Source organism: Ruditapes philippinarum, unplaced genomic scaffold, assembly GCF_026571515.1.
Source record: "Ruditapes philippinarum isolate M1 unplaced genomic scaffold, ASM2657151v2 ctg505_1_1_1_1, whole genome shotgun sequence".
Classification (NCBI taxonomy): domain Eukaryota; kingdom Metazoa; phylum Mollusca; class Bivalvia; order Venerida; family Veneridae; genus Ruditapes; species Ruditapes philippinarum.
The window spans coordinates 33,044-46,270 of NW_026856897.1; the positions used below are offsets into that span (position 1 = coordinate 33,044).

General features: G+C 31.8%; 1 protein-coding gene across 1 annotated transcript; it reads left to right on the forward strand.

The window, feature by feature from the left end:
• The first annotated feature begins 919 nt into the window (after positions 1-919).
• On the forward strand, positions 920-6,245 carry LOC132748061 (uncharacterized). The gene is made up of 5 exons (XM_060737600.1): positions 920-1,074; positions 1,636-1,772; positions 4,580-4,732; positions 5,113-5,159; positions 6,127-6,245. The coding sequence occupies exons 1-5, from the start codon at positions 1,028-1,030 to the stop codon at positions 6,184-6,186; spliced, it is 444 nt and encodes a 147-aa protein (XP_060593583.1). The 5' UTR covers positions 920-1,027; the 3' UTR covers positions 6,187-6,245.
• The last annotated feature ends 6,982 nt before the right edge of the window (positions 6,246-13,227 follow it).

Genomic DNA, 13,227 nt, shown 5'->3' on the forward strand with positions numbered 1-13,227 from the left:
AGCTTAGCATTTTACAGAGATCATTAGAGTAATGAACAATGAAATATACAAGATGATAAAGAAATATAAACATAATTAAGTCGAAAATAATTTGTGTGCGATTCTCAGCCTAATGTATGTTAGTTTTAAGCTTTTAAATGCTTTCCTTTTTTTGGATTTACACAATAAAAATTTTTTTTTTCTGGGAAAACACTTGCCCACAATCTTTTGATCCAGGTGCACAAATTTTGTACAATTTTTTCCAGTCCCGTCCTGTAAAACATTTCTGTAAAAGTACATCTTGTAATGAAGTTCTTTGTTCATTTAGAAGTTGTTTTGATTTTCAGTACACTACTTATATATACTCTACGTAAAGTGGCCTTCAGCTTTTATTGTTTGCTGGAAAAAACAATTTCAGTAATTTTATCTTGGAAAAAGTGTATCATATTACTGTTAGGCCCTCGTCAGCGACCCAAAAACTATTGATGGAGTAACGTTACCAATGACGTTTGGAGAAACGAATCGTTCTCGTAATATTTTTTACATATAGTGAGCGGCAGATTAAAGATATCGAGAGGTTTCCTTGCTGTTTATATATTTCATCGACAGCAAATTTCATTTTACACCAGTCCTTAATTCTTTTGAATTGACACTTAATGTAAACAGTTTATATACAAATAACATATCTAACCATTAGAAAAGCTGAAAGCCACTAAAAGCATAATTTCCAAACGTTTTATATTTTATTTTCTGAACAAATAGAATAATATCATTATCGAAATATATATTACATGTAAATCACTGAATGTACCTCATTTTTGACATGATCTTCCTTTTGAACTCATCTAGATACCAATTACGAAATTTTGAAGGCTGTCGTGTCAAGGCAAATTTCAAAATATTCTTGTTTTGTTTGGTATCGTTATCAGCATTTTGTCAAGAAGAAGTCAAAGACAGGTCAAATTTCAAAATCTATACCGGCAACGTTCATTTATAAAAGGGCTAATAAATAATTGGTGTGAAAACATAACACCACCAGCAATTAAGAATGCTTTCTTTTATAATTTTGTCGGTTTTTATAGCTCTTTGTAACAGGTAAATATATATTCACTTGTATACGTTAATGATCTTTGTTTTTACCAAAACAGTATACTGAGCAAAAAGTGTTAACGGATATTTTATTTTTCCTGTTCGGTTTTACTTCACACAAACATTGTAAGAGTCATATGGTGTCTTTCAAGCTTTATTGGTGGAAGAAAACCTAAGGTGTCCCTCCAGCACGAACGAGCACCTGAGTAGAACCAACGATGTCCATTAAGCTAGCTGTTGGATAGCTTCCTCGCTCAGTTTAAAGAATGTTGAGGGATTTCAAACCCGCAACTGTCTGTGAGGAGCAAGTGATTTAAGTGCAAATTTACAAATTATATGATAGTAAGTTTATTATTCCAACGGAAATGGATAGAATAAACCAATCGTCGTTGTTTCTTTTTTTCAACGCATGCTCTATAAGATTGTATGATTGAGCATTATGCGCGGAATAACGCACGCCTAATAGGGCTGTAAATATAGCAATGTTAATATTTTTTATATGAATATTATGAGTACACGTGTAAATTGTTGCTTTCTGGACTATTTTCTATTTCATGTAACTGACAGTGCGTATCAACTTCCGCACGGCCATGAACTGCACGTGCTGGTTGATAATGGATTTAATGCATTAGATAAAGATAAAGATGGCGTAATATCGGCTATAGAATTCGGTAGTATATCTTTCGATAAGGAGGACTTAAACCGTAAGTTTTTTTTTACTTTAAAACCATAAAGCATGTATATTGTCTTAAAATCATATACCAATAATGGTGTTTGATGTGCCTATACCATAAAGATATATAATGTTATATTTAGCTAAGTTGAATACATACAATATTGATATAGTACATTTGGTAATGATATTAACCATACAGTATTGATAAAGTACATTTGGCGATGATATTGAACATTCGGATTTGGTAATGGTATTGACAGGCAATATTAATACAATAGTGATATACTAATTCGTTTCAGCAGAAATATTACCCATACGATATTGATATAGAACATACGGCGTTGCCAAACAATAGTGATGTAGTCATATGTTTCGGCAATGATAATGCCCATAAGATATTGATATAGAATATTCGGTTTTGGCAATGCTGTTGACATGCGATATTAATATAGAACATTCTGTTTGGCAATGCTGTTGTCCATAAAATAGTGATATAGAACATTTAGTTTTGGCAATGCTTTTGATCTGCGATATTGATATTGTGCATTCGGTTTGGGCAATGTTTTCGTCAATACAATAAAGATATAGACATTCGTTTTGGCAATGATTTTACCAAAACAATGGTAGTTTACTAATTCGTTTTTGGCAATGATATCGCCTATACGTTATTGATATTGAACATTCGGTTTAGGAAAAGCTATTGTCTATACAATTGTAATGTAGAACATGCGTTTTTGGAAATCATATTGTCCATACAAAAGTGATACATTTTTTTCGCATTTGGCAATGAAAATGCCGATACAATATTGATGCAGAACGTACATATTGATATTGAACATTCGGTTTTGGCAATGCTTTTGTCAAAACAATAGGGATATAGTCATTTATTTGGCGATAATATTGCCCATTCGATTCGATAATGGCAATGCTTTTCACGATAAGACATTGATATTGAATATTCGGTTTTGGCAATGCTATTGACCTGCGAGATTGATTCAGAACTTTTTGTTTTAACAATGCTTTGAACCATACGATATTGATATAGAATATTCGGTTTTGTCTTTGGAAATGGTATTTACCTGCGATAATATTCAATTTTGGCAATGCTGTTTTCCATAAAATCGTGATTAGTACATTCGATTTTGGCAATTCTATTGACTATACAATAGTGATATTGTACATCCGGTCGTGGCAATGCTGTTGGAAATACAGTATATGATAAAGTACATTTGGTTCCGGCAATGATATTGACTTGTGGTAGTGATAAAGTGCATTCTGTACTATCAATGTTATCTAGCTTACAAAAACGTAATAAAACATTTGGTACTGTCAATGTAAATGTTCGTGCAATATTGATATTGAAATTAATATTTTTGACACTAAAATACGTTTCGACCAGTAAAATCATAACTTGTACACACCTCGCCGATATTCAATATCCAAATTTGGCAAAGCCCGCACCAAGTTCTTCCTATAATCAGTATAAAACCACTGCCATCCTGAGATTACTATAGATTTTCTTTCATTTAATTACTATGCTTTATGCACAAAAAAGTAAAGAATAAACGTGTAAAATAATAATCAGCAAAGAAACGGAATGAAAGTGTAGGACAGTTTCCTTCCTTCTATACTTTGGTTACAACGAATATTAACAGGGGCAGGTAATCCGGAATATGTTTCAGATGGCCGTAATCACGTGAGTACTATGACGAAACTAGTGCGAGAATTTATCGGGTATATTAATCGGTCAACTTATGCATGAATCAGTTATAATATTTTTAAACAATATTTGCCTACACTAATTCTTTTGTATAGATAATGTAATTAAACGTACATATTGCGGAAATCTAAATACATCTTTGGTGAATGTTTGTTTGTTTGTTGTTGTTTTTATTGTTTGTTTTTTTCTGGGTTTTTTTTCTTATTTTAAGAATTATATTCACCCGGCAATATTACGCTCGTAAATTGGTCATGCTCGCTCAAATCTGCTGTGGCTTATCTGTAATAATATATTTAGTATTTTAATAACCGCACAACAACATTTTACATTGATCACGGAATTGCATAAGACATTACTGCTTTTGACAATATGTATGACATGAAAATATTGATGCATATGTTCCATCTGAAAATGTGGAAACAACTGTACTGTAAGAAGCAATCGCAACTTTTTGGCCCTTTCCGTCAGTCTTCGAATAAGGACCTCGAACACAATAGTATGAATACACAGAACGGATACTGTATTTCGGTCTAACCTACGCTAAGAAACAAGACATGAAAACAAATAGTAATTTAATGTTGATAGTTGTTGACAAGTTTATTTCCAATATATCAAGTAAATGCCCACCTAAAATAAGTGAATTCATAAATACAACAGGAAACAATGCATTATTTGTATATCTATTACTAGTATTATGGTTGTAGAAACCGGAAGTACAAAATACCAACCTGTTGACATTTATAGTCGCATTTGTTTAAAAATGTACATCAGTGGGTATATTTAAATTTAAAATGGTTGTCAGTCATATTTTCAATCATAATAGTACCGAAATAGACTTAATTTTCTTTTGGATGTCAATTATATGTACATTCGTTTTACATTGTGTTTACATCTGAAACCACGTGATATAACTACTTTCACTCCGTCTTGTTTCCGAGGTTATTACAGATAATTAGCAGAGGACGTTCCGATTGATGTAACAACGTTATTTAACTAGTTTGTCAATGTTGAATGTGTGATAAGTATTGCTGGAAATATAGCAAACTCTACAATACAATGCTGTAACAAACTGGTAAAGCTAAGTATATATATATTTATTTATTTATTTATTTTAGATGACGGTAACCTCACCCTTGCTGAATATGCAGCTTTCTGGAACACGACACCTGAGGCTGTGATGCCACTTTTCAATGTATGGGACACAGATAAAGATGGCTATGTCGAATCAAACCACTTGTCGATTGTTGGTCATTTACTAGACCCAAACGGTTAGTTTTTATTACTTTTTAATTTCACGTGTTACAGTAAGAAACACACAATTGTTGTGTTTGATCTTTTTAGTTGTTGATTTCAAATTTTATCTTATTTCTCAGCAGTTATTGTGCCAATGTCAATTAGAAATGTTCAATACACATTAGTCACTTGAGGTTAAGTAGACCTGACATCAATATGATATTAGTGTTTATATAATAATGTAATATAACAGACTATGAAATAATATCAGTAGTGAGTACATGTCATTGATGCGGAGCAGCTTATATTATCGATATAGAGTTTGTCAGATAAAGACATATTTTCTGCTTGGTTTTATTGATTATTTTATCTCAATAAATAATTATTCTATTGTATCTGACATTCTTATCTACAGGTGACGGCATTATTACTAAGCACGAATACGAACATTACATGACCGGCGTAAGTATCAATCCATATCACATACCTTAAGTATATATGCGTAAATGTGATTCGTGGAAAGGTACCTTACGTGAGCAATATTATGTGTTAACTCCGACAATTCGATTTAAACTGTGTTGTCATACTTTTGGACGACATGAAGAACAACACAGTGCAGGAAAAAGACCATGTCTTTACACACAAAAAAAAAACATTTTTTTGCATTTAGGAAAATGTATCAATTTACAATAACTAGACTATTAGGAAACAATTTTAAGATTAGCATCTATAAGTTTTGTACGTTTATACCCGATAACGCAGAAATTAACGTACAAATAACGAAAAATATATAACATTGTTGATTTTTTTGAAATTCTCTAAACATAAAAAAAATATTGATGGACATTGGTGAAAATAATGACGAAGCATTCTGATTATTTCAGAAAATCTTCATTGCATTCAACAGAATAATTCCGTTGAACATTAAAATATTTTTGTTACAATGTTAAAACAATTCATTGCAAGGTCTTTGGATGTATAGGGTAGCCTTTCTGACAGTTTACATATATTGGTCATTTTTGACAGTCTTAACAGCAAAGCAAGAACTGGACCATCTTGCTCATCTATTTCACCTTAGTTAGTGTAAAATACAAAATAGCTAACCATGACACAAATTAAATAGAAATGTGTTAGAATCAGTGTTTGCTAATACCTAATTTATTATATTTCGCTAGGCGAATATGCATGTGCATGAATACATGGATTTTACATGCATCTACCATTCTACCATAACAAAACAAAAAACAAAAAAACAAAAACAAAAAACAAATATAATAAGTAGTTTATAGATCATGTTTCTTTACATCCAAGTTAAATTTGTTTCAAAGCATGAGTACTAATAAAGATTGCTAAATACATAAATTTACAAAATACATTGGTAAATTGTTTGCGGTTTGTTGTTTAACTTATATCATATTTCATATTACAGTTCCTGGAGTGTGTATACGCACATGGTCAACACGGACATGGCCCTAACTGCGATCATTAATTGTTTCATCTATCTTTGTAGAGAAAATAGAAAAAATGAATAAAAAATGATAAAGCATAGACTGTCAAGATTATTTCCCCCTAAGAACATAGCATGTGAAATAGTATATAAGGAATTAGTCTACATTTATGCAAATGTGATAGCAAAAAGAAAAAAAATGACATATAGTGATATACATGCATCATCAGCACACGATTTGCAAAAACTTTAAACTCGATAGTGCTAAGTTGTCTATAGAAAAAGGACGTTCAGAAATGTACAGAATTATTTGTATGAACTGGTATCATTAGAGTATAAGACTGACAATATAGACATCATGATAATGTACAAACTTGTTACATTATTGTTTGAATGTGCAGTGCTTGGACCTATAAACAATCTGTAGATGGTAAATGTTGAAATGAAAAAGAAAATAAACATGTAAAATTGTAAAACTTATAGTAAAACACATTGTTATTGTGATGAAACTTTGCACAGATGTGAATGTACTACGCACTATTTTATTTTATGTATGTATGTAGTTTATGCTTAATGAGGCACAAAATGCGGCCTTATTTGTCTAGTACGGACCCCAGACATATCACCAGTCATGCCTAAAAGGGTTAATTTTGAAGAACAAAGTGGTGATAATTAACCTCCATGCAATTTCCACGGAGTATTAGCCAAAGATATGAATTTTGAGCCAAAAGGAGGCCACTGTACGGCGTTCAATGAGAACATAAATGTACAGTAACCTGTGACAATAAGAAATGGTATCCCAAAAAAGGTATATGTTGGTGCCAGCAAAAGGCCTGCCGTTCAAGACGTCTAACCGGCTCACGCACCTTAGCACACCATCCTCGTCGATCCAAGAGCCTACTTTGTAGGGCATCGGCAGCTGGTCCGCAGCACAAGTTCTGATCTTTTTTCGCCGTCCCCAGTCTTCAAATCTTCTGCCGATGTCCTGTGTCTTCTCTACGACGTACATGTGCCGAGGGGAAGAGAAAGGCTATATTATTTTACTTCACAACTTATTTAATATGATCAGTGAACTTCAAGCGTTTGCAACATTTGATCGTATAATTCATTATACCTCACGCAAACTTTTTACTTTTTAGTGAAAACGTCACATGTTGTTATTTCGAGATGAAATATCACCTTGCAATATTAAACAGGGGCGAGTAATCTATATAGACTAAAGAAAACTTTATGTTCTAGTTCTCTTCCTTGGTCGCTATGCTCTCTCTTATAATAAAATAATAACATATGTATCTCTGGGTAATATTATATATATTGTAGTAACCATTTCCCTGATATAACACCATCTGCTCTGCACTATTACCCCGAGAGTATGTTTATCAACGATTTTCACTGTCAGGTATTCATGTATGCTAATGTGCGGAGTCTTGCATACAGATATTTTTTCATTAATCGCAAAAGTTGTTTGACAGTAAGATTAGGTAATGTATAAAAATCAGTCCATAAACGAGTCCTTGTATGAACATAATCAGGCTGCACTCGTTTTGCAAAATGATGACGTATCTCTAATACTGAGCCACTGACCGTCGAAATAAACCAATTTAGCCAGAATATCTTCACAATTGCTGGTTCGGTTTTTGTCCACTCACCAGCGCTGATGAGTGGATATTATAAATTTCATCCTTGCTGGTGGTAGGATGCGACGACAACTTTTTTTCAAAGCATTTCTTTTAACAAAATAACCCTTAAGGCTTTGAAGGACCACATCCTCCCGAGGAAGTCACAATTAAAAGTCTCCCAATCATCCCGGGTACATACGATGACTTTACCTTGACCTGTCGTGTGCTCTCTTCTCTGAGAGCCTTCCTCCCGGAGGCGGGAATGAGGAGGATTTGGAATAGTAATGATGAATCTCTACAAAAAAGAACTTAACATTATATTCCATGCTGCAGTTTAGTAAACATAAAAATATGTTTTAAACAATTTAAAATTGCGGTTTACCAAAATGTTTCAAGTAATTCAAGTGATGCTAATAGTTATTTACTTCAATAAAATGTTAGAATATATATTTTGTTTGATAATCTATATTCACGCTTCATTAGTAAACAGTACTTTTTGGGGGGCGGTTCACAAACGCACAAACTGTAATCTGTTGTACAAAAACCACGTGCGAGTAGTTGTTATTTTCATAGGTTCAACCAGTTATCCCCCCGTTTATTAGAGAAAAGGGTTAACACAATCATACTTTATAACGTACTTAATTGCTTCTTTCCCCTTGAAATGCTAAATAAAATGAATATGTTCGATAAAATGACAAGACAACGATTTGATAGCAGCAATGTACGTTATACGAACATAATAAGGGACAATAGTGGATTATCTTCCCCTTTAAAAAACCCGGGGGTTAAAAAAATTTTAAAGAGGTAAATTTTTTGGAACCCTTTTGCTTTTTAGGGTTGATTTTTATGTAAGACAGGTTGAAAAAATTTTTTTTAATCAATTTTTTCCACATGCTTTCAACAAATTTTGTAAAAAATTAAAAAAAAGTTTCTTTTTTATGCAACAGTTTCTAAAATTCTTATCGCAATATTTTTCTAATATTACAAATGAAAATTAATTAGCCCAAATTTAATTAAATTTTGCTAAAAAAAAATAGGGAAAAGGGTCCGAGTAATCCAATTTTGTTTGGGGACCATTATTTATACGGGGAAAAAGCCCGGACCCGGGGCCCCGAACCCCCCGCGAGGGCTGTAGCGCTTTTAATAACATGTAAGACGCGTATAAATTTCAAAAGAAATAAATTTTAAAAATTTTAATAAAAATTTTAAAAAAAAATTTTATATATCCCAAACCTAATGAGCTGCGAAAAAATCCTTAGTTAGCGAGCGCCGCCATTTTGAAATCTATGTTGTAAAACGCTTGACAAGCGCCTCTTGTAAAACGCTTAACAAGCGCCTCAATGGCTGAATATTTAGACTGGTTTAAATGTTATGAATAGCGGGCGCTTTTTGATTTTTATTCCGAAAAGCGTGTAAACTACACTGATTTTTTATCATTAAACGGCCCAGTCGTCTGCTTTTTTATCGCTGTCGTCTCAACAGACTGAACGGTACTATTTTGGCATAATTACATTTTCCTATTTAAAGTCCTAGAATTATATTTACTTTTGCATATTTGGACTTCCACAAATTTTACATGTTTCTTTTTGTACATTTAAATATTTTAACATCTTTAATTAAGTTACTTATGCAAGTTTATGCAATAACGTTCACGTCATGTCATATATATAAACGGGTACGCTGAAGACCTTAAGCTAGCATACTGGTAAATAACTATGTCTATTTTCAACAAGCATAATTATTGGCTGGACAACAATATTGTAGGAAATCAATTCCAAGAACTTCAAACAAAAAAAGTTAAACATTCAAATGAAATATACCAAGAAAACAATTATTGTACAGAAGTAAATAATGATTAACAGGCTTGAACTACACAGGTATATTTACTCTCTCCAAATCAATCTGAGCATTTACATATGCAGAATGATAATTACAATGACCATAATTATTGTCTGAACAACAATGTCAACCACTAACTGATACACTTTCACAAATATAAATATCAGAGAAAATATACTTTCCATTATATCTCCAACAACACATTTCATCACATTCAATTATTTTTCAATTAAACAACTGTTTCTTACAAGCATCTATGGACAAAATTAGATAAATTTAAAAGGGACTAATAACAGAAGATTTTTTGGTGGGTGGTATGTCAACCACTAACACTTTCACAAATATAAATATCACATAAAATAAACTTACAATTGTATATGTACTTTCACCAATACATTCAATTACTAGTATTCATGTATTTTTCTAAATCTACATTAAACATATTTTCATCATTTCGTCTACATCTTCCTCTCAACATTTTTGGTCATAATGATTTTTTTAATTGATGACATGTTTATTATTTCTATGTTTCTTTTCAAAATATTCCATGACATTAAATGTCATCATCACATTTCACCACTGATTAAAAGAATATGTCTAGATTTAGAATTTAACACCATGAATAGCTACAAAACTGTATAGCAACTATTTATTTAGACACTAATAAAAAGAATTTAAAGTCCTACCCATATGTTGCTCATTTTGATTATTTTCAATGTATTTTTTTCTTACTAGCATGCTTTTATTACTTAATCACATGTATATATATGTAATTCAAACATTCATGTTATTAATTCATATTGCATATTTCTTTTATGATTATTAAGCTAAATTTTATCATCAATTATTCACATTCGTAATCAATACTTTTAACATTTATTGATCACAGTTTTTGGAATTGGTTAATAGTTAGTCAAATTTTCTTTAAATATTGTCATATAAATACATTTTAATATATTTAAACTATGTAGTTTTTTTTCACATGAAACAGTGAAAAACTTTTTCTGTTTTGTTCTTTTCACAGATGAATCATCTGATATTTGCAACTGACTCAAGAGGGCGTATCATATAAAAATTTGTATGATGGTGTTCATGCAGATGAACATCTAAAGAGAAATGGTTCACATTTCTTTGTCATTCTGTAGAAAATGATTTAAGGTCTTGGGACTTTAAACAATAAAAAAACATTCCTGTTACACAGTACTTAAATACATAAGGACAATCATCAAAATTTCAATTTAAATTTGCTTACATAACTGAACGTCTTTTAATGTTAATAAATATTCTGTAGTGTGGGACATGTCAGTCTCTAACCAACAGAAACATTTAACGCCTTTCCCCCATGAGCATATTGTGAAAAATGGCCGTTTTCACTGAAAAGCCTCCTGTTACAAGTTCAAACTGCTATGAAACTATGAAAAATGCTTCAATACTAATTAAACTTGGCACAAATATTGACTGGACCATTGCCTTTGTAACGACATGCTCAGTCTTAAATTTCCTGTTACCATGGCAACGAGGGGACATCTCAAAAATTGCCAAAAATCACTATTTTTGCCTCGATTTTTTTCCATCAAAAATTTATTTCAAAGTGCTGCAACTTCTCAAGGGATTGAGATAGAGTCAAAGGCTTTTCAGCGTTTGGTTAAACGTTACATTATTGGTCGACCTGGGGTCATTTTAGCCTCTCACAAGTCCAAAATTTTCTTGGCGATGAGGGGGACTCCGCCCCCTTCAAACCCCCCTAACAGAAGGGGGCACATCCCCCTTCTGGCAAACCCCTGATGTATCTTTTGGATGGGGGGCGGCGCCGAAAAAGTGCTCCATTTTTTTGGCAACATTTCTCAAACGAAAACTTATGTTTAGGGCCCAAATAGGACATTTTTTCACTATTTGAGGCCCCAAAAAGGGGGGGGGGGTCGAAAGTGCGTTGTTTCGCGTATATATGTGGTAAAGGGTTAATTAAAAAGTATAAATCTATCGTTATTAAATACCAGCTATATATAAATACCAGCTATATTCAATAAATATACGGGGAAGTCAAAGACCGGGCCCGCAAAGCGGGTCCGGGTTTTGGCTTGCCCGGCTATTGACTACACGTGTATATTTAAAAGTAAATCAAATAAAAAACAATTAAGAAATATATAGAATTCTATACCTATCAACGAAATTTTCAGTGTCACTTTAGTCGGGCGCCGCCATTTACAATGTAACTTAATGATAATTGGCGGGGTATTCCGATAACGGAACAAATCTCAACTTTTCGGATAAATGATAATCGTCGAGTATTCCGAGTGAAAACGGTTCAAAGCGGTGCATGTAATACCGAATGACACCTTCAAAACGGAAAGAATGAAAGGAATTTTCATTATTACCATTACATTGTGTTAGATAATGTAAATATTCAAAATATATACATGTATTTGTTTACTATATATATATATATATATATATATATATATATATATATATATATATATATATATATATATATATATATATATATATATATATATATATATATATATATATATATATATATATACAAACACATTCCTCCATTTACGGGGCATCGGTCTATTTGAGACCATACTTGTGGGGTGTATATTTAATGTGGGGCATACATAAGGCCTCGCAACTCTGGCATGTTTAAAACGATGTATGGGGGCGTAGGCTACCCTTCTAACATAGTGCCGTAGGCCGGTTTTAGTAGTAAATGATATATGTCCCACAAATGTATATATTTTTAATGGGGTTTTATGTTATTGGTCAATATGTTTTCACCTATGGTAAAATTAAATATATAGTTTATATATATAACTTAGTACCCCTTAGTTCTGTTGTATGGAAATGTTCATTATAGGCCTATATAGTGGCGTATATAAAAACTGACTGCATGAAATAATGCCACTCAACTCGGTCTTATATATGGGCCCCGTAAGTGAAGATATGTGTGAAATATATATATATATATATATATTATATATATATATATATATATATATATATATATATATATATATATATATATATATATATATATATACATGTTTTTTTTTTTTTGTTTTTTCTTTAATTTTTTAAATGTTGATAAATGTTCTGAAGTGTGGGACATGTCAGTCTCTAACCACCAGAAACATTTCTTAAACAAAAAAAGTATAATTCAAATTTTCAAGGTTTATTATCTTTAAACACCAGAATATTTAAAAATGAAACAAAAATTCTAAAATCACATAATTTTGATCAGAGGTAGTGTTGAACATTATCAATATAATTCAGTTAGATAATTTCTTTGATACTGCATAATTTACATGAAGATCTACATGACTTTCCGCGCCATAGGTAGCACCTTATTTCATATTAGGGAGTACTCAGGGGAGGTTATTCACTAATGTCCCCCATTTCTACTGTAAATATCATTATAAGGAACAAATTGCACATTCTCGAGTCATAAAACATAAAGTGAAACAAAGATCGTGATTAAACTTATTTGTGTAAAAACCACTGCATTTAATTATCCATTACAGGGAGAGTATATTTAAATTTTACCTTATTTAATTAAATAAATTTGATTTTAAAGGGTATTATTTTTATTCTTGTAACAGTTAAATACTGGTTAATAAAA